Genomic DNA, 19,545 nt, shown 5'->3' on the forward strand with positions numbered 1-19,545 from the left:
AATAGTTATTGTTCCTACTTTAGTGGACTGCCTCCCACAAGCAATATAATGAGTTTTGGCTATATCATTATCAAGGTCAATGTCTTCCATGAATTTGATGAACAGGTCTACCAAACCCCTTAGACTGTTCGGGGTACGAGAGAGAATTCCTGTGTCTTCTGCATATAGCAGAAATGGAACAAAGGAGGCATTAACCTTGGGCAAGTCTTTCCCATTTACATCCAAAAGAATATTCAGACCATTTAGATATATTAAGAATAATATAGGCGCCAAAACACATCCCAGTCTGACCCCGCAAGGGAGGCTAAAACAATCCGTACATTCCCCATCCTGCCCGTACCTGACCGCAGCGGCAACGTCTGTGTGAAGGGTATGCAGAAAGTCAGTCAGGGCTTGAGGCATTCCTAAGTCAGTCAGTAGAGTCCACATCTTAGATCGGTTAACCCGGTCGAAGGTGCTACTTATGTCCACAAATGCCAGGTATAAGATTTCCTTCTTGACCACCACATATTTCCCTATCAGCAACTTGAGATTTAAACCTTGCTCCATTGTACCCTTTCCTTCTCTGAGCCCATACTGTACGGGGCTAAGGATATTGTGGTGTGGGCCCATTCTTCTTTGCTGTTCAAAATAATTCTTCCCGACACTTTACAGAATTTAATAGGGAAATCGGCCTGTAGCAACTTGGTTCCTGCCTATTTTATGTTTTTTTAAAACAGGTACAATGGTGGCAACTTTCTAAGACCTAGAAACACCCACTGTGGCAGCAGCATTAAGAATGTTCGTTAATAAGGGGGACCAAAAAGGAATATTAATTTTATACAAGTCCATTGAAACCTGGGGGGTCAGGCCAGGAGCCTTATTAGAGGGACTTCTTCATAAAGCAGAAGTAATTTATTCTAATTCAGATATAATATCAGGTGCCTCCTCTACAGTATCCAAGTGGTATTGGTCCCCAGTGAATAGACTGGCGTAAAGCGTCTCACCCATTGTTCTGGCATTATATTTGTGCCTATATCATCAGGTTTACCTAAAGCCAATTGCCTCCCCTTGACAATATCCCAAAACCCTTTAGAATCACCAGCATTACAAGTAAATATCAATCGCTCCCATGCCCCCCCTTCAGGAAGCGGGATACTACACCATTTAATTCTAAGCCCCTTGTGCTTGGTAATGAAGCCGGCTAAACTCGGGTTGCTTTTGTGCCTTGCACCAGCAGATATTATCATATCAAACACAAAGGGATTATAGTCACTATAGCAGGTCCCAAGACTCCCCCTGCTAGGGCAGTGGTTTCCAAAGACCTTGAAACAAAAAGATAGTCCTTTGCCTCACCCCACAAAAGTAGTTTTTTAATTAAATTGCTGCCTTACAATGGTCCCCACATTAAGGAGATTAGCCAGGGATATGGCATTGTTCAGTGTTCTTCCCCTTTCCTCAACTACAGGCAGACAGAAAGAGCCACATCACAAAACAAAATAAAATGATGGACGGAGTGTTGAAACTTTTCAAACACTCACCCCCAGTCACAGATCTGGGGGTGAGTGTTTGCATTGTTCAGCACTCCGTCCATCATCCTTTTGTTTTGCTGAAGTTGCCCTAAGTGGGAAGGGTATGCCCAGACGTGGGTCCCTTGCTCACTGTGCCACTGGATTCAAGCTAGCCTGGCTGTTGAAGGGTGAAACCCTGAAACCGGTCCCAGGATGCTTGTTTCCGGTCTAGGGAGGACCTGGCTTGGCAGTTCGGGCTGGACTGTTCCCATGAGGGTCAGGGTCAAGACTGATTTGCATATGGCTGGGTCTAAACTGGGGTGGCATGGTGAGCAAAAGAACGCTGGATTAAACACAGATCTGTGACTGGGGGTGAGTGTTTGCATTGTTCAGCACTCTGTCCATCATCCTTTTGTTTTGCTAAAGTTGCCCTAAGTGGGAAGGGTATGCCCAGACGTGGGTTGCTTGCTCACTGTGCCACTGGATTCAAGCTAGCCTGGCTGAGGAAGGGTGAAACCCTGAAACCTGTCCCAGGATGCTTGTTTACGGTCCAGGGAGGACCTGGCTTGGCAGTTCGGGCTGGACTGTTCCCATGAGGAACAGGATCAAGACTGATTAGCATATAGCTTGGTCCAAACTGGGGTGGCATGGTCAGCAAAAGAACGATGGATTAAACCCAGATCTGTGACTGGGGGTGAGTGTTTGCATTGTTCAGCACTCCGTCCATCATCCTTTTGCTTTGCTAAAGACAGAAAGAGCCACCACTCACAAAAGGGTCAGGATTTACAAAGTTACAGCCCATCTTGGTGTTAAAATCCCCACCCAGCACTGAATGAAAACATAGCAATTTGGAGGGTGCTCTATCCTCTAAAATGGATAATACTTCAAATAAAGGATTGATTTGACAACGAAGCTCATACGCTGAGTTGTAAAAGTTAACCAAGAAAAAACTAAGGCACATATTTATGAAGAGCTGATGCGCCACTTTTTCTGCGCCCCCTACCGGCACCCAACGACACCATGGTTGTGCCGTATTTATAATTGGCGCACCATGGCGGTCATTAACACAATAGCGTCAACATATTGATGCTATTGTGGCACTTTGCTACACTAGAGTCAAAAATGTTGACATTAGTGTAGCAATGTGCAAGGAGGCCCATAGGTTTCTATGGGTGCATCATTTTAACGCCTGCTCTGATACCCGGGATACCCTTGCAGGATACCCGGAGCATAATAGATCTGGCTTTTATGTGTTAAAGCATGAAAGAACAGGCATACACATTTGCCTTTTCCATTCATTAGCACATTCAACCCTGACCTATTGGCCTTCCAAATGTGTCCGGCCCCCATTGTGTGAAATTGTATCTCCACCACCACTATTTAGTACTAGCCTGTCCCCCAAGTGATGACGCATATATTATATATCACCCTTCAAAGTGATTTATATTTTAATATGAAACGAGAAAACACATATTGTACCTGAGTTAACATATGCACCATTTTCTTTAGAACCCTCGACGAAGCAATATTAGTTACTGATACTCGTGGTTCCGCTCTCACATAACTGTTATAGATTGTAGAGGTATTTACGCATTATTTTACAGTTTCCCTTATCGTCAAGGTTCTACAGGTATACATACGGGTGCTTTTAAACTTTCATGCAATTTAGTTTATGCTCTGACAATTGGTTTTACAGCCACTTACTAGCACTGGCATCGTCTTCCTCGATCTGGTGTATCCCAAAGAGATGCAGACCACTCGCTGGAATGTTGTTCTTCAAAGACTCTGTTAATAGCTTATCTAGCGCCTCTATATTGTATGGCACAATCTTGAAAGCCTGAATGTGCACAAAGAAGAAAAACAGACAAAAAACACATGCAAATTACTGAGCACTGAGATAGGGTCTCCACATACTGTTTTAAGTCTATGTTCGGGAGCGCTAATACATGTTTATCGTTATCATAGTCAAACAGCAGAAATGGGGCAACAGGCAATAAATAGGTTTTGCACTGACAAAGCCAGCATTGCATAAAGTGGAAAACTTTGGTACACTGTGTTTTGGGATTATGCAGCCACAAAGTGGCATTGCCATTTGCAAATGGCAAATGCGTTCGCAAACTGCACTGTCTGCATGGCGAAAACTTGCAAGGCGAAAGAATGTGGGCCTAATTACAAGCGACCCATTAAATTATGATTCGCGCGTAAACAACTGTTTGCAATTATAAGTTGTGCAATGTTTATCGCACCTGGCTGTAATCAAACTTGCTTGTAATTCATTTAACAAGGGAGGGAGGGGATCAGTATTTACCAGAACATTCCCCTCTGCCTTCACAGCCATGCACAAGGAGTAACGTCACGCACCGTAGGTGATGCATAATAAGTATGGACGTCATGCGCGACCACTGGCTTGTCCCTTACGACTCCTAGCACTGTCTTTGCGACTTCGGGCCTCCGAGGTGACAATTTCGTTGCCAGGAACACAGTGGTAGCTCGTCCTTGAGGACGTTACTTGGGACCCACTCTCGTTGTTTTCTATCAATGTATTACACTAATAATGAACAATATATAGATATATATTCACCTTTAGTGTAATAAAAATGGAGTACAATTAGTTGGAATATGCCCTTCCTTGGCAGCTGAGGTGAGTGAAACGTGCTTTTAAATGAGTGCGTGCCTGGGGTGAATGTGTGTTTATGTGAGAGAGTGTATGTAAGTGTGAATTTGTGTGTATGTATAGGATTGTGTGTGAGTGAAAGTGGAGGTCAAAGAGCGTGTAATGTCACTTCCGCTACCCCTGGCATTTCGGTGAATTGACGCCCATAATAAAAAGGTGATAATAAGATGTTCTGTCACCCCCTGCGAAAAACCCTTCTGTATTGTACTAGGTCAGTTCATCCATGGCTCGCATTAGAAAGACCCTGGTCAGCTTGCAGCTTAAATGCTGTGCAAACCCTGCTCTGCGACCCGAAGAATTAGTACATCTGAACCGATTATCATAGCAGCTACTTTCATAAACAAAATACATGACATCAAGATCAGTCGAGCAGCAGATGTGCACAACTGCAGGGGCTTCTCCCACGGTCCTTTGCTAAAAACGGCTATGTTAATATTGGATCCTTACTACATATTTTTAGAGGGCACCGGCGTAAACTTCATTTACTGATTTGTTGAGGTTCTCTATCGAAAGCCACTCTTTTAAAGTTAAAGTGTGTATAAATCTTTTGATATGGATGGACCAAATTTCATAAATTATTTTGGTGCTGGTGCTTTATTGCACCAATAATTTACAAAAGTTTGTATTCGCAGGAATCAGTTGGTGCAAATCCGTAGTGTAATCTCTACAATATAGAAACTTTGGAGCAAAGCTACATTGGGATCTATATAGGCTATGTAATCTACTTATTGATCGGTGGATCCATTGGAAAAAAGAAAACAAGGAAGGGAGGTCAGAATGCCTATGGTAATTAAGTACTCATACTCCTAATTAAATATTAGTGCTTCAACTCAGGACCCCCAAAATGATCATGTGAAAATAATATTTCAGAAAGGAGCCATCTCAAGGGGCAAGGTTAAGAGCTCAGTACATTTGTTGCTTCTGCCAAAGCAAAACCCGTTTGTCTCAGTAGAGAGGAACCACCGGCATCCTTTGTCTCTCTACCTTCAGCAGTTGCCTCTTATGTTCTAAATCCCCAACCATGTCATTGAAACCTTTGGCCCTCCCTAAGCCTTTCCATTTTGTAGACCAATTCCACGACCAGGGTGTGTGCTGGTATTAAGCCATATTGTGTCATCTTGTGCTGCTGCTGCTCAGCCCTCCATCTCTGTTCATGGCTTTACAGTTGTCTCCCTGTTCACCAGTGTTAATTAGTGGTGAATAATGACAAGCTCTGGTGCACTACTGTAAAGGGGCAAGAAAGAATCTATTATTTTGTTTGCTAATTCGAATGCATTTACCAGTCAGCCTGCCATTCTACACCTCAGACGCCTGCAACCTCATCTCTGGAGTTCTGCAAAAGATCAATGTCATTACATACGTTGACAACAGGCAATTCATTCTCTCCCTCCTGGACAAAATGCCCAGCACCAGGATCAAGTTCAATGACGGCATGACTGGAATCATCCACTAGATGAAGACCAACTGTCTAAAGCTAAACACCGACAAGACTGAAATTGTGATGTTCGGAAAAAAGACAACAGGCCAACAGAGCCGGGGCAGACACCGACCCATACAAAGGGAAAACCAGATCCGGTTGTTCAGCTTTCTCCCACCTCGCTCACAAAGAGTGAAATGACTTGCCACTACACATAAGAGCCTCTTCCTCACTTCTTGAATTCTGCAAGAACCTGAAGACCTGTCTTTTCGAGTGGTCCCATCTGGCCCTTGGTGTGGCTAGACTCACATCTGCTCAGCACCAGGATACCCTTCCGTGTGATAGTGTGCTCTGCAAATCTGCATTTCATGACATAACTTTGCCCTAAGATGAACTCCAAAAGAGCAACAGCAATATCGCTCAAGGCTGATGTTGCTCTTCTAAGATCTATAACCAATAACGATGGTACAGGTGCAGCGCATCACCACTGTGTATCCTGTTCTTTGTTGTCTATTTACCATTTTGTGCAGGCCAATCAGGAAGACACCTGTAAGGACTATGCTTTAGTCAACTCACAAATCAGGAACATGCTGCAAGGCAGTTGGTTGTACCAGCACTTACCAGACACATTAAGGAGTTCTTTGAAAGGATGAGGTTTTGGAAAGCATAGTTGCTGAAACTGAGGAAACTAAGTGCAGATCCAGCTAAAATTCATGTTCAACCCAAACATTATTCACCTATACCATTGCTGACAAAGGTTCTTGCAATCACTTCGGTTGCTTTTCTGACTAACTTGAAGGTCTACCAAATTTCTTAAATTTCATGCAATTTCGGTTGCCCTTGAAAACACTCATTTGGATAATTTATAACAGAGCACAAGCTGACTCCTCCATCACAGTGGGAGACAACACATTTTTGGTTGCTGTGATGTTTGGGATGACACTGTTTTTCGCCCTTGGTATCTTCACCAATTGACTGAATCTTTTGAATTATCTTGGATTCAAGTGTTTTCCAAGCGCATACATTAAGTAAATTGCTCTTTCACCAAACAACGGTTTAAAGCACTACCCTATGACTCTTTTAACACCTATCTAAATGACAGCAAGTAGGCCATAGTAGGCAGCGTTCTGATGTGGAATAACTTGATGAACAACTGAATGACTTGTGTTACTGATTTAGCCTTTTTCGTAATGATGAAAGCTGATAAATACTCTGCGTTAATGTGTGTGGTATCAATGCTGTCAATAACTGCTTGCTCATCGTAGAAGAGATCCATCTGTTTCATCAATACTTTATATGTGTAGAAGAGTCTAGAATTTCCCATAAGGCTCAGCTCTTGCTTGGAAGTCAGGGAATCCAACATTTTTGGTTACCTCGCCATCACCACAAAGTGGTAATTAACAATTAACAATAAATAAAAAAATTGGCTGATGAAAAAGTCTGCCTCTGACCTGCATGCTCACAAGTTCAGTTTGGCTTTGGAATTCAACGACGGCCACAAGCATTGAACAGCTTACTCCATCTATGGACTCAAGCCGGATGATCTGCCGTTGTTTTATTAAATCATCTCGGCTCTTGAGCAATGGGAAACTCCACCTGTGATATGTAGTGACCTCAATGTTTGTCTTGATCCTAAGCTAGATTCTTCAAACTCCAAGGCATCACACATATGGCTAAATGATGTACAGCTACCCAATGTTCGATGACTGCTTACTGTCTGCATGATTGCTTTCAGTGGCTTGACAAGGGCATGACTGGGTATAACTTTCACTTTTTTCACCATCCCCAATATTCCTGGGTTGATCCTACTTTATCCCCTGCTTCAATGCTAAATGGCACTGCAGTCTTAATATATATCGTTGAGGACCGTCAGATCCATTTCTCTAAGCTCGGGGATAACAGCTCTGTATAAAAAAAACCTCATGGAAGTTGCTGTGCTCCTAACACAAATCTTCTAAGTTATTTGTGAATCTAAGTTTCATAAATGCACAGATTTCTTAAGTTTGTGCAATTAATGAAGGATTTTTTCCCATTTGTTTGTTAGGACTCTTTGAAAGTCTCTATTCCCGGGGCTTTTGCTGAGAAATCTTGAAATGCAGTGTCCTAACGCTTTATACATTGCTTCCCCGTTACACAACTTACCACCAATTCTGCTAAGTTGGAGTAGAAATGTAGTGGCCTTTGATAGCACAAGTCATAGCTATTGTGTAAGAAGTTGAGGTCTGTGAATTTATGTGTTTAATTGCAAAGGTTCTTGTAAGAAGATGTAAACGGGTCGGCACAGGCAAATGTATCTGGAGTGAGTTGCTTTCTTCAGGCAGCTGTCTGTCCTTCAGATTTTAAATCAATATTGTTATCCTTCAGATTTTAACTCTTCCTTTCTGAATCAAAAACAGGTTGTTGAACACGCTCATTCTGTTACTCAAGAGCAAGTGTCTCCAATGAGTAGCTCATGAGCTACTGGTAGCTTTCCTGCTACTCACGAGTAGCTCTCCTATTTGCAGCCCAGCCTACTAAACTAGAAGCTTTTGCTTGGTTGAATGAATATATGTCTTCCAACATTCAAAGTGTGTATTTGAGACAAAACAAATGTGTGTATTTTCAGAACCTATTGTTTCCAAAATATGTTTAAAGCTGATATATGAATGCTAAATTACACAGCATTGAGAGACTCATTACTAATGTTATTACCTTGGTATTTATTATCACCGTGGTGCCAGGGGCATTGCTGCTTTGGCGATTATGCATCACCCTTGTTGAGGCTACCCAAATTGACAAAACCTTATTTACATTACTGTTGGCATTCCTGCTCTGAGTTGCTCATAGCTGGTAATCTTGTATAAGGTGGACACCAATGTAATGTTGTCTAATATGTACATCACTGATAATAGTAGCTAATGATGGATTTTGGTCTTTTTCTCAAAGATGGACCTCTTATTGTATTTTATTCAATGTAAGCATACGCAGTTTCCCAATCCCTTGTAAATTGGCTAGCTCTATCGGACTACTGCTGGATGTATCTCAGTATTGGAACAGCACTATGACACCCAAGCGGGACAAGTCTCTTGATCAATGTACATTTATCGTCCGATCTCCCTGCTTCAATTAAGGATGTTAATTCAGCTTACAGCAGTTTGCCAACAAGCATTTCTCAAAGATCATGTTTTTTGGCACGTCATCAAGGCAACATTTGCTGTTGGTTACAAAAACTTGTTTTCATCTTTGTTTGTTCTGTGTGCCATTGTAAAATGAATAGAATTAATAGTATTATTATCTTACCCTTTTAATTATCCCAGGCTCAGTGTGGATCGAGTGACGTTATATTTAGGTGAAGGTGTAATTTAAAACATGCTGTCTTAAATGTACAAACTATCTGAAATTTACCATTTATAGTTATCTCATGTTTTCACATCAATAATTTCATTGCAAATGTTGCAGTGATATTATCACTGATGTAATTGAAGGTGTCTTGAGTGATGTAATATGTGGGGTAATTAGCAGTGCCTGGTGGAGAGGGTGTGAGTTATGGTTACCTCAGGGCAAGAGTTATAGTTACTTGAGATAACTATATCTGGTGAATTTCAGTGGTTTTGTATGTTTAAAATGGGATGTTTTGAATTACATCTTCACCTAACTATAATGACACTTTAATATTTTTAGTGAATTTCTAGTTTTTTAACATAAAGTAATACTTTGTTACCATACATAAAGCCAAGCTACCACTGTGTATCGCCTGTGGCCAAGCTCTCCATCCAACCTCTCATGGGCAGCCAACCGCCGCCCATCCCACAGGCAGCCAGACCCCAGCAGCACACGCCCTTTGGCCATGCGGATGAGGGTTTAGCCACATGGACCTCCACGGGGCAAAGCTCTTCAGGGAACCCCCCCAACACTCAACTCCTACTGCATAGCATGTGATTGGCCACAAGGCTTGGCCTCTGAATAACCAACCCTACACCACGCACAGCCTTCTGCAGCACTGAAATATATAAAGTGAGCATATTGGCTTCATCAAGGGGTGTCCATATCAATATATATATGAAGTCAATTATCATTGATGCTCCTCTCTCATCGATACAGCTGCACCATTGATCCCAAAGTAATTGTTCCATGACACCAGACACCAAACACAAGAAGCAGCAGATTATTATCAGTGAGCAAAATCTTTTAATGCATAGTAACTTGCACCAAGCCACAAAACAATAGTTTTCTTTTCTTTTTTTGTATCAGTGATCAGATTCATTTTAATGCATAATAACTCGCACCAAGCCACACAAGAATGCTGATGCGTTTCGGCAAATGCCTTCGCCTGGACAAACCCTTCTACTTTTTCCATAGCTTTAAAAAACACACAGTCCCTCCTTTAAGTCACCAATCCCAGGTCTTAGATGTTCAACTAGTTCAAGGCATAAACCATTCCTCAAGTGAGCACCATCTTGGAAGGGTGCACATTACTCAGTTCAACAATGATGCTATAATACTTCTCATTCATTTATGCTCAAAAAACATTTTTTGAACATTCACAATATTATTACACTCACATATCGTAATAATCTTTAAGTTTGAAATTCATCATAATATAAAGTGCAACATGCTTTTCTACAAAAAGTCATTCAATTGATAAATGGAGTCAATGCCCATTAAATCTAATCAGCCCTGCAACTTATACAAAGTCTCTGACTTGCTGGTGCCAATCTCATGTCCTCGCATTAAGCAAATGATTATTATTGAGATGAAGTGCTCGGTGCTCTGGTACCATTGCTTACTTTGTGCTTGTCGTTTCCGGTGCTGAGCACCGGCACTTATTTTTGAGGGCCGGCGCTTATTCTTCTGCCTCAAGCATTTGCTGCAAACAAAAGACACATATGGGAAGAACGGAGGAAGGGGAAAGAGAAAAAGCGTCACAAAGGGTGAAAGTAAAAAGTTGCCAGAGTGAGCTTAAGGGGCAGGGAGGGGCTGTAAATGGATTTAAGAGGCCTGAGATGGCTTCAGGATTACGCCGCCTCAGTATTACGTGTTCCCACATTTAATTGCAGCAGCCGCATGTTTAAGAGGTGGGCTTTGAGCACCGGCACCTTGTTATTTACAAATTAAGCACTGTCTGGTACCCAATATAGTCAATGTGGGCTTGAATTCCTACTTATGCACCATCTTATAAAAGCATTTAGTAATATATTTGACTACAGTTGGATGGGCAAGAGCTCATCATGCATAGATATCAGCTTTTAAGCAATCTAGAGATTAAAAGTTCTTATCAAAATCTTGATTCATACTTATGAACACCACATTTGAATTTGAGAAGAGTGCACAGTGCTAATAACTATATATTGTTCACAAGTAGTGAATAATGGGATCAGTTTCAAACTAAATACGGTAATATTCATAAGATCATCTATTATGTAACTTAATAGCTTCCCAATTAAAAAAAAATAATTCAGACCAAATATTTAAATGATGTAATCGAAGAAGCAGCATGTCATGGATATTCACTGAAAAACACCAAAGGTTACAGTTACTTTATAGTTAGGTTCTGAATTTACTCCTAAAAAAACACAGAAATTCAGCAGTTATAGTTAGAGATATTTCAAGTAACTATGGCTCGTGCCCTAGGAAACAAAAGCTACTGATCAGATTTACACCAAAACACAAGCAGCACTCTTTCTTAACCAAGATATTATTTTCTGCCAAATTTGGTGTAAAACCTTTTAGAGGTTTGGGCTGTAGCTGCATCTATAATTACTATGGAAAAATGCCCAGAGGTCATGGAGGAGAGAGATGCCGGCCCTGGAGTGACTTGACAATGGCATACTGATGGGCGGCCTAGTTCTGGTGCAGGTTACATCAGTGCTGGAGGGGCAGAACAGACATTGACCAGGTGAAGCCTGGTGGGCTGAGGGAGAGCCTTGTGTGGTTGTGGGGCAGGGCAGACTGGGCACCTGGGACCCTGGAGGAACAGAGATCTTTCTTCTACTGTTTGAAGATCCATGTCTGAGAGCAGAGAGAGGGCCTGCTCAGGAGTGATTTGCAGACAGCCTGCTGAAGGGTGACCATCTGCACTAAAGGGCAGGGGCCAACATTGCAGCAGTGGAGCTGGGTGCTCCGAGGCAGTACCTTACGGTTGCTGCAGAGTGGCTTGATGGTGCTTTTGACTGAGTCCTGTGGCACCTCTCCTGTCCCACGAGGCCAGTGGCATAACTCAAAGGAACCTCTGAGTTGTAAGTTCAGCCAGCCTGCTGCACTGGTCAGCATTCTCCCCATCATGGTGATTGCAGGCACTGTCACCAGGCCGGTCAGCTGTCTGCTCGGGAGGAACTGAGGTGGGGCAATTGTGACAAGAAGGCTGGTGTGCAGAGGTGGACAATGGGCAAAAGCTGCTACAGGCAGATTAACCTGCACTTTGGTGCTAGACGTGCAAAGAGCGTCACAGGGGCAGACCCGGATTTGCCGAGGGTGGAGGAGGCTGAGAGTGAGGACCCGGACATTAAAACACTCCTGCTGGACATACAGAGGAGCCTCACTTCCACTGGTAGCAAGATTGATATGCTTACGGTCAGAGTGGATAAGATCTCAGCAAAACGGGATAAACATGAACAACCTATTATGGATGCCAAGGCTCTAGAGGATGACTAATCAGGGCATAATGCCAAACCTCTTGATATGGCAAAAATACTGAAAGTCACTGGGAGACCAGGTCCCGCTGCAATAACCTCTGATGTATTGGCGTGCTGGGATGTACCAACTCTGGGAACATATTGAAGTATGTCGGGGCTCTCCTTAAGTCACTCTTAAGAGGGCCACATTTTGCCTCTATATGTGGTGGAGAAAGCCCACTGCTCTCTGGGCCTAGAAGCCCCTTCAGGAGCACCGCAATACCCATAATAGCGAGGCTACTGAATTTCAAGGATCGCAATACCATTCTCTTACTGGTGAGGGATAAGCGAGACCTTGTTGATGAGGGCAATGTCCTATCCATTATCCATCATTATGGACTTCACTCAATCGGTCCAAGTGGAGAGGTGAGAGTAATTCTCTCTGAAGTGCAAACTCCATTGAGCTGGCATTCCTTACACAATACTATACCATGCCCAGCTAAAGATAATGCAACGTAACATGCCACACATATTTCATGACCCGAAAAGCACTGCCCCCCCTTGTGATCTCATATGAAATGGATGGCCTCCTGAGTGAGGAGGAATAGGGCCCCAGAAGGACACAGTATGACTCTCCTACTTTAATTGCTTCTATTTGATGGATGATGCTTCATGTTGCAAGGGCGATGCAGGCAGCCTAGTCCATCACGCACTACGTGGCTGTTGTGCACTCTGCAGCAGAGATAGCATTGGTCCTAACTGCAACTAAGACGTCGCCTTTTGGACAGCTACTTTCATAAGGTATTTGTGGCCAGCGTCCAGGTTACAGGACGTTGGTCTGCCAGCATTATTGACTTCAGCCAGGGGTAAGCCCTGCGTACGCTACACACAGTGGTTCTAAGATGTAAAGGGCTGTTTGCACCATGCTGGTGCAAACAGGGAAGGAAGAGAGAGATTGTCCACCAGCTAACTGGGATGTCGGGTGTGGGTGGGTCTAGGGGGTTCAAAGAGGTCATCACAGCTATGTGCAGGTACTTACAGGCCTCAGCCAGAACACATTAACTGTACTATCACAAGAGCCTAGTGCAACACAGGGCGAGGTCATGCATCTCTACACTACAGCTTAGATCATCCAGACATCCAACAGAACAAAGCAGCCATGACTACATACCTCAGTTTTCTTCCCTGGAATGTCTGCCGGCTCAATATTCCCAAAAAGAAAAGACAAGTCCTTGTCTATTTTGACAGGCACCAGATTCATGAGGCTTTCCTTCAGGAGACACACCTGTCCACAACTCCCACTTTGCCGCTAAGTGGTGGGGCTACAGGGCGCTGGTGACATATTTCTCCCATGCTAGGGGCAAGGCTATCCTGATGTGGTGTCCCCTTTTGGGTCCTCCAAGAATGCAACAATACTCAGGGCATATTTAACCGGGTTAAGGGGCTTTTATGTGGGAGACACATTACTTTTATAAACTTGTAAGTTCCCAATACCGAAGATGCTGACTTTATCACACACCTATGGCACAAGTGCTCTGCTCGATCACTGCAGCATATCCTGTCGAAGGGACTTTAATCTGGCCCTAGACTGACAAATGGACTGGTCAAATCCCAGTATTTGTGTCTACCACAAGGCTGCAACCCAAATGTGCGACCGCCATGGCTGCTGGACGGCAGGCTGACATATGGCGTAGGCGGCTCCCAAGAGACAGGGACAGGACACACATCAACACAACACACGCCTCATGTTCATGGTTAGACTATTGGCTGGCCATGACAGAAGCATGCAGTTGAGTGAAAAAAGAGGTAGACCATTAAACCCAGATACTGTCGGACCATGCCCCATTCAAACTTATTTGGACTTGTTGCTGGGCTTTTACATGCTGCTTGTCCCCATTGTCCCTTCCCAATAACGCCTTCAAAGAGGAAGTGCAGAGAGAGATTCTGAACTTTCTCAAGACAAATGAGGGCTCAATTGACTTCATAGGCACCATCTGGGAGGCCCTTATGGCGTACCTATGTGGTATATGTACTGCAAAGCAACACGGGGTTCATAGGCCTTTGCATACTCAGCTAGACATACTTGAGACCGAACTCAAGACATTAGAAAAACAATTATCAAAGGGTCTAGATGCATAGGGAATGGAGAAACTCCATGCCATCCTAGATACATTTATAGTTACAGCAGACTTAGGGCCATATGTACGAACACTTTTTCCTATAGACACAGAATGGGTAAAAACCTTTGCTACATCTGGCCCTTAGAGCTGAAACTCTCCCACATATACTCACAGACCAGAGCATATGTGGAGGCTGAGCGTCCAAGTAGCACCCTAGCGGCAGTGCTGTAAGGCCACCTATCAGTAACCGCAATTGCTCTGCAACAAAGGGGCTCAGGGCAAACCCTCTATGAGGCAGAAGACAAACTTGAAGAAATTGTTTAGCACCTCACTATATTACACACCTCACGAACAAGTTCACCTGCTAGATATTACACAGAGTACTTTGATTGCATAAGTATGGCTTGGTTAGCTGGCTCCAGAAGACAGTTTCTGTCTGTGCCTCTGACTCTTTATGAGATCACAACTGGGATCTCAAGTCTTCCTACTTACAAGGCTGAGTGCAGCAATGGCTTTCCCACAGGGTTTTATAAGGCCTACTCTGCTCAGATTGTGCCCCTATTACTAAGAGCCTATAATGAGTTGATGGAGAGAGGCACACTCCTCTTTTTTCTAGAGAGCCTGTGCTCATTACACTTTAAAGCCAGGCAAACCAAAAGTGCACTGTGATTCGTACTGCTCACTGTTACTCATAAACGTGGACACAAAAATCCTTGCTAAGGTTCTGGCTAACAGACTACTTCGCCTACTGCTGGACCTTGTACAAAACGTAAACCAGGCAGGTTTTGTTCCGACGGGTCTACCTCTCATAATCTTTGCACCCTCTTAGCCTCTATGCATCAGCTGAATCCACAATTGAACATGGTGGCTGTCTGTCTTGATGCCACCAAAGCATTCAACTCTCTGGAATAGTCTTTCACTGTCCTTGAGAGCATGGGCTTCCCCGCCAGCTATATGCTCTGGATTAAGCTGTTATACTCTGGCCCAAATGCTAGGGTGAGGCTGAAGGGACTGTTGTCAGACCTTATATTGCTGTACAGGGGAACAAGACAGGTATTCCCCCTCTTGCCTCTGTTATATGCCATTCCGTCAAAGCAACTGGCCTGTGTGGTGCAGCAGATGCATACACAATGTGGACTGAATGTCACGCCTCATAACCTTATCTCGTTATATGAGGATGACATGATCTTATACATACATGAACTGCCCATAATCTTATCCCAGTAATCAGAGAATTCTCATTGTATAGAGCACTATCGGGTATCATCGTTAACTGGGACAAATCATTATATCCCTTCTTATTCCTGGCACTCCTGTGACTGGGCTGGAGTATCCCATTCTGTGGTGCCCATTATCAATGAAATATTTGGACATTTGGGTTGAGATAACAATCCAGTACTGTCCGAGAACTATAGGGTGGCCATGGCCAAGACAGAAGATGAGGTGGAGAGGTGGCGCCACCAGCCTCTCTCTCAGCCCTGATAAAAATGGTAGTCTTGCCCCTGGATACTGTATTTGTTCTGTACCATCCCTGTGATGCCGACCAAGCAATTCTTTCTCATGCTGTGCTCATATATTATCGCTCCTACATAGGAGGGTAGACAGCCACAAATCCGCTGGGACACTCTCACCCTGCCCTTTGAAAAGGGTGCCCTGGCAGCTACAGCGTTTGAACTGTATTACTTGTGCTCACAAGCACTCTTTGCTCATTACAGGGTGCATCCCCCACCTTATATGGCAGACACAGCGATTGAACAAGACCCTGTGTTACCCAACTCATTAATGGCCCTGCTCAGTCATTGGGCAATAGGTGGGTGCACAGAGATCTGTACGTGGCCTGTACCCAAAAGGACTGGAACACCCTCTGCTGCAGGCTAAAACACACCACGCTTTATGCCCCAGCGCATTTTCTGACACACTTCCCGCTATCCCAACTCACGCAAGAACCACAGGCTCTTAGAAGACTACAATGCTTGGGGTTACACACAATGGAGGATGTGTATCTCAATGGGAGATTTGTTGATTACAACTCTATTACCTCTGCCACACAGTGACAAGTCCTTGGGCCTGATTTAGAACTTGATGGACGGAATATACTCTGTCACAAATGTGACGGATATCCCATCTGCCATATTACGATCCCCATAGGACATAATGGGATCATATTTCGGTGGACAGGATATCCGTCATGTTTGTGACGGAGTATTACCCTCCACCAAGTTCTAAATCATGCCTTATGACTGGTTCACATAACTTCATTTAAAAGCAATCTGCAAGTTGTATAACCCATATTTTTTAGGGGTACTCCCCCAATGTGGGGCCCTTAAAGTGCACATTTCACATCCCTTCATTATAGAACTAGGGACCACAATGTCTACAACTATGCAGGCTGCAGGCCCAGCAGAGACTCAGAGGGCCAGGTTTGCATGGGAAACAGATCTCAGGGTGGCGGGGGGAGCATTCCTGGCAAAATCTGGCCATCCTGTTGTTAGTTTACTGGTCACTTAGCTTCGAATGGAAGGCTATGTCTCATACATTTCATGCTCCTACACGCCTCTACAGCACTCCACTTGGCCTCTCTCAGCTCCGCCTACGCCATGACTATCGCTGCTTACTCTATGATGCCTGAGATGTGTCCAGTCATACATGATTTCTGGTCTACGGCTGATATTCAATGTGATACTCGCCAGTCTGTCACTATTGCACTCCTGGTAGCTAAGAGATGGGTGGAATGCTCCTGGATAAAGAATAGAATCTTTATGGGCCGGAAATGGCTACTTGACATGGGACACTGTCAGGAACAACTGGAGATTTATTACTCCACTCTGCCCCACGCCAACAGACAAAAAAATATCTGGGGCACCCTGCTGTCCTTTCTGCTCACTACTCCTGAAGCAGGTGTCTTAACTGGAAATTATTAATGAGTGTTTATGTATTTTGAAAATTGAATCATGTAGAAAATGAAATAACGTAGTAAATGATGCACACGTTTGAAAATGTGACCTTGAAGAATGGCCACCAGTGTTCATGAAATATACTAATTGATGATTAATATTGATGAAATATTGAAAATGTATTAGATTAATGTAGTAATATGTCATATTTAGGGTTATGAAATATGCTTTCGCTTATTAATTGTAGGCCTTAACTTAGCGAGTGTCTTGGCCTAGTTTTGCCAGGCCTCATGCAGAAGCTGTATTTCTTAGCATTTAACAAAATGCTCACAGAGTGAACTAAACTGCGAAAAGTCCATTGTCTTATTAGCAGTGCTTAACCGAAGCTTTCTGTGGAAACCGACGGACAGGAGATGATGTCCACAGTAATGTAACAACTTGTGTGCAATGTGTGTGAGATGTTCTTTCCCAGGACGCAAACAATGAAGACACTGACTGGAGATGAAGATGCAACAAATTTGTTACCTGACGAGCCGGATGATGAGGACATCGTAAAATGGACCAATCAACTTCGTGTGAAGAGTGAAATATTAAAATTCATAGATTTGGTATAGAAATATTATTGGGTAGTGTATAAACGTACGATTAACTGACCAATAGGGAATTAGGGGATAGTTTAGGTGATTTTGATATAACAACGTGACAGAGGGAAAAGACTTCAGACCTTATTCAGATCTTACCCCCTTATGAGATGCGATTTGAGAGAAGAAGAGATTTGAGATTCTGTCATTGGGCAATCGATTATTGACCTGAGGACGAAGACTGATTCTGCTTGCTCACCCATACTGTGAATAGGTAGCTATGACAATGTGACTGAATTGCATTTTTATGCCTTTTCTTTCTAGGTACCAACTGCGCTGCCTTGATAGTTTCCCTAGCTAGATGTTTTCTAAGTGTTCTAAATTGTTTTGCATGAAGCCCAACAAGCAGATGCTAAACTGGGTTAGATGAGGGTAGTCACATGACAACTGACTAATTACAAGAACAAAGGTTTGATGAGTTATCTTGCTGAATTCTATGTATCACATATCCTTGTTGCAGCTGACTCTGCTTTTGACTTGCACCGTTCCCTTAGAATGTGTTGTGATTCAAGCTTTGATTAGTTTGTGTTTCTTCCGCCACTTTGGTCAACCAGCATTGTTCTCATATGTGTTTCATTTGATATTGAGATGAATCTACATTACTTTAGCATTGTTAATATAAGGGAAATAAACTTACTAAAGGTGTGGTTATTCATGGCTGAAAAGTCATGATGTGTGATATTGATTATTGATTTTGACTAATGATTATTGATTATTGTGTATTAATTATTGATTATTATTCATGTATTGGAGCTATGGTAAGAACATCTTAAACGAGTCAAAAGGTTCATCGACCTATTCGCGTCCCCTTGTAAGTTTATGCGCATAACACTACCAACAAACTGGCACCCACAACGTGCCAGGATCTTGGCCAATATGGATGTTGGAGGAGGAAGAGGTGGACAACCATGGTGTTTCCTCCCTCTTTATGGACTGAACTAGATCGCCTGCTAACCGCCTCTACAAAATGAGAATGCCCAGACTACTCTAGGTGGAATGGATAAGCCTCATAAATATTAAGCTGCTGAACTGCTTTTCCATGTCTGTAAAGAAATGGTGTGCTGTAGTGTTGTACTATACTCTTCAAGATCTGGCAATAATGCCGTTATGAAGATTTACCTGCACAAGTGTTTGCCCAATTATCACCACCCTGCATTGTTGTATTGTTACCTAATTAAACTGAAGATAGAAATGTAAAAAGAGATCTCAGCCTTCATTCAGTTCCAGCATTTTGGAAAGGTGGTCCAATCACTATTTTTTCCATAGGTAATATTCCGCCACATAAAATGTGACATTTAAGACTCCCTGGACAACTGTGAAAGCTTTGCAGGTTGTTCAAAAGTATAGTGATATCCCAATAACCGCCAATTAAGATCTGATGGATATAGATAGGCTCCTGACATTGGAAACAGCTTGGGTATAGCTGTTTTCTCAGATGGTTGCTAATGGCACTCTAAAATTACTTGAGACACATCAAGGTGAATTTCCATTCCCAAGAAGCACGTTTTTGTCAATCTCCACCTTCCACATTACACCTCACCATATTGTTCAATTAAAGAGGACACTTGACTGCTGCCCTACTATCCGTACCTTCTATCTACAATTTTTATCACTTGCCTCAGAGGTTTCAGGGGGATTAGAGATATGGCCTGATAATCTACAAAACCTGTTGGGATTTGGGTCGCTGCAGAGGATTTGCAGTAGTCAATGATTTTCATG

General features: G+C 43.1%; 1 protein-coding gene across 3 annotated transcripts in view; it reads right to left on the reverse strand.

The window, feature by feature from the left end:
• The window catches only part of PIK3AP1 (phosphoinositide-3-kinase adaptor protein 1), a 1,392,564-nt gene that overhangs the window by 763,263 nt on the left and 609,756 nt on the right, over positions 1-19,545 (reverse strand). For all 3 annotated transcript variants that reach the window (XM_069240444.1, XM_069240442.1, XM_069240443.1), the window contains exon 7: positions 3,195-3,327. In XM_069240444.1, the coding sequence (XP_069096545.1) occupies positions 3,195-3,327 (133 nt within the window). The remainder of the gene's footprint in view (positions 1-3,194; positions 3,328-19,545) is intronic.

The sequence above is a fragment of the Pleurodeles waltl genome, chromosome 6, assembly GCF_031143425.1.
Source record: "Pleurodeles waltl isolate 20211129_DDA chromosome 6, aPleWal1.hap1.20221129, whole genome shotgun sequence".
NCBI classification, from domain to species: Eukaryota; Metazoa; Chordata; class Amphibia; order Caudata; family Salamandridae; genus Pleurodeles; species Pleurodeles waltl.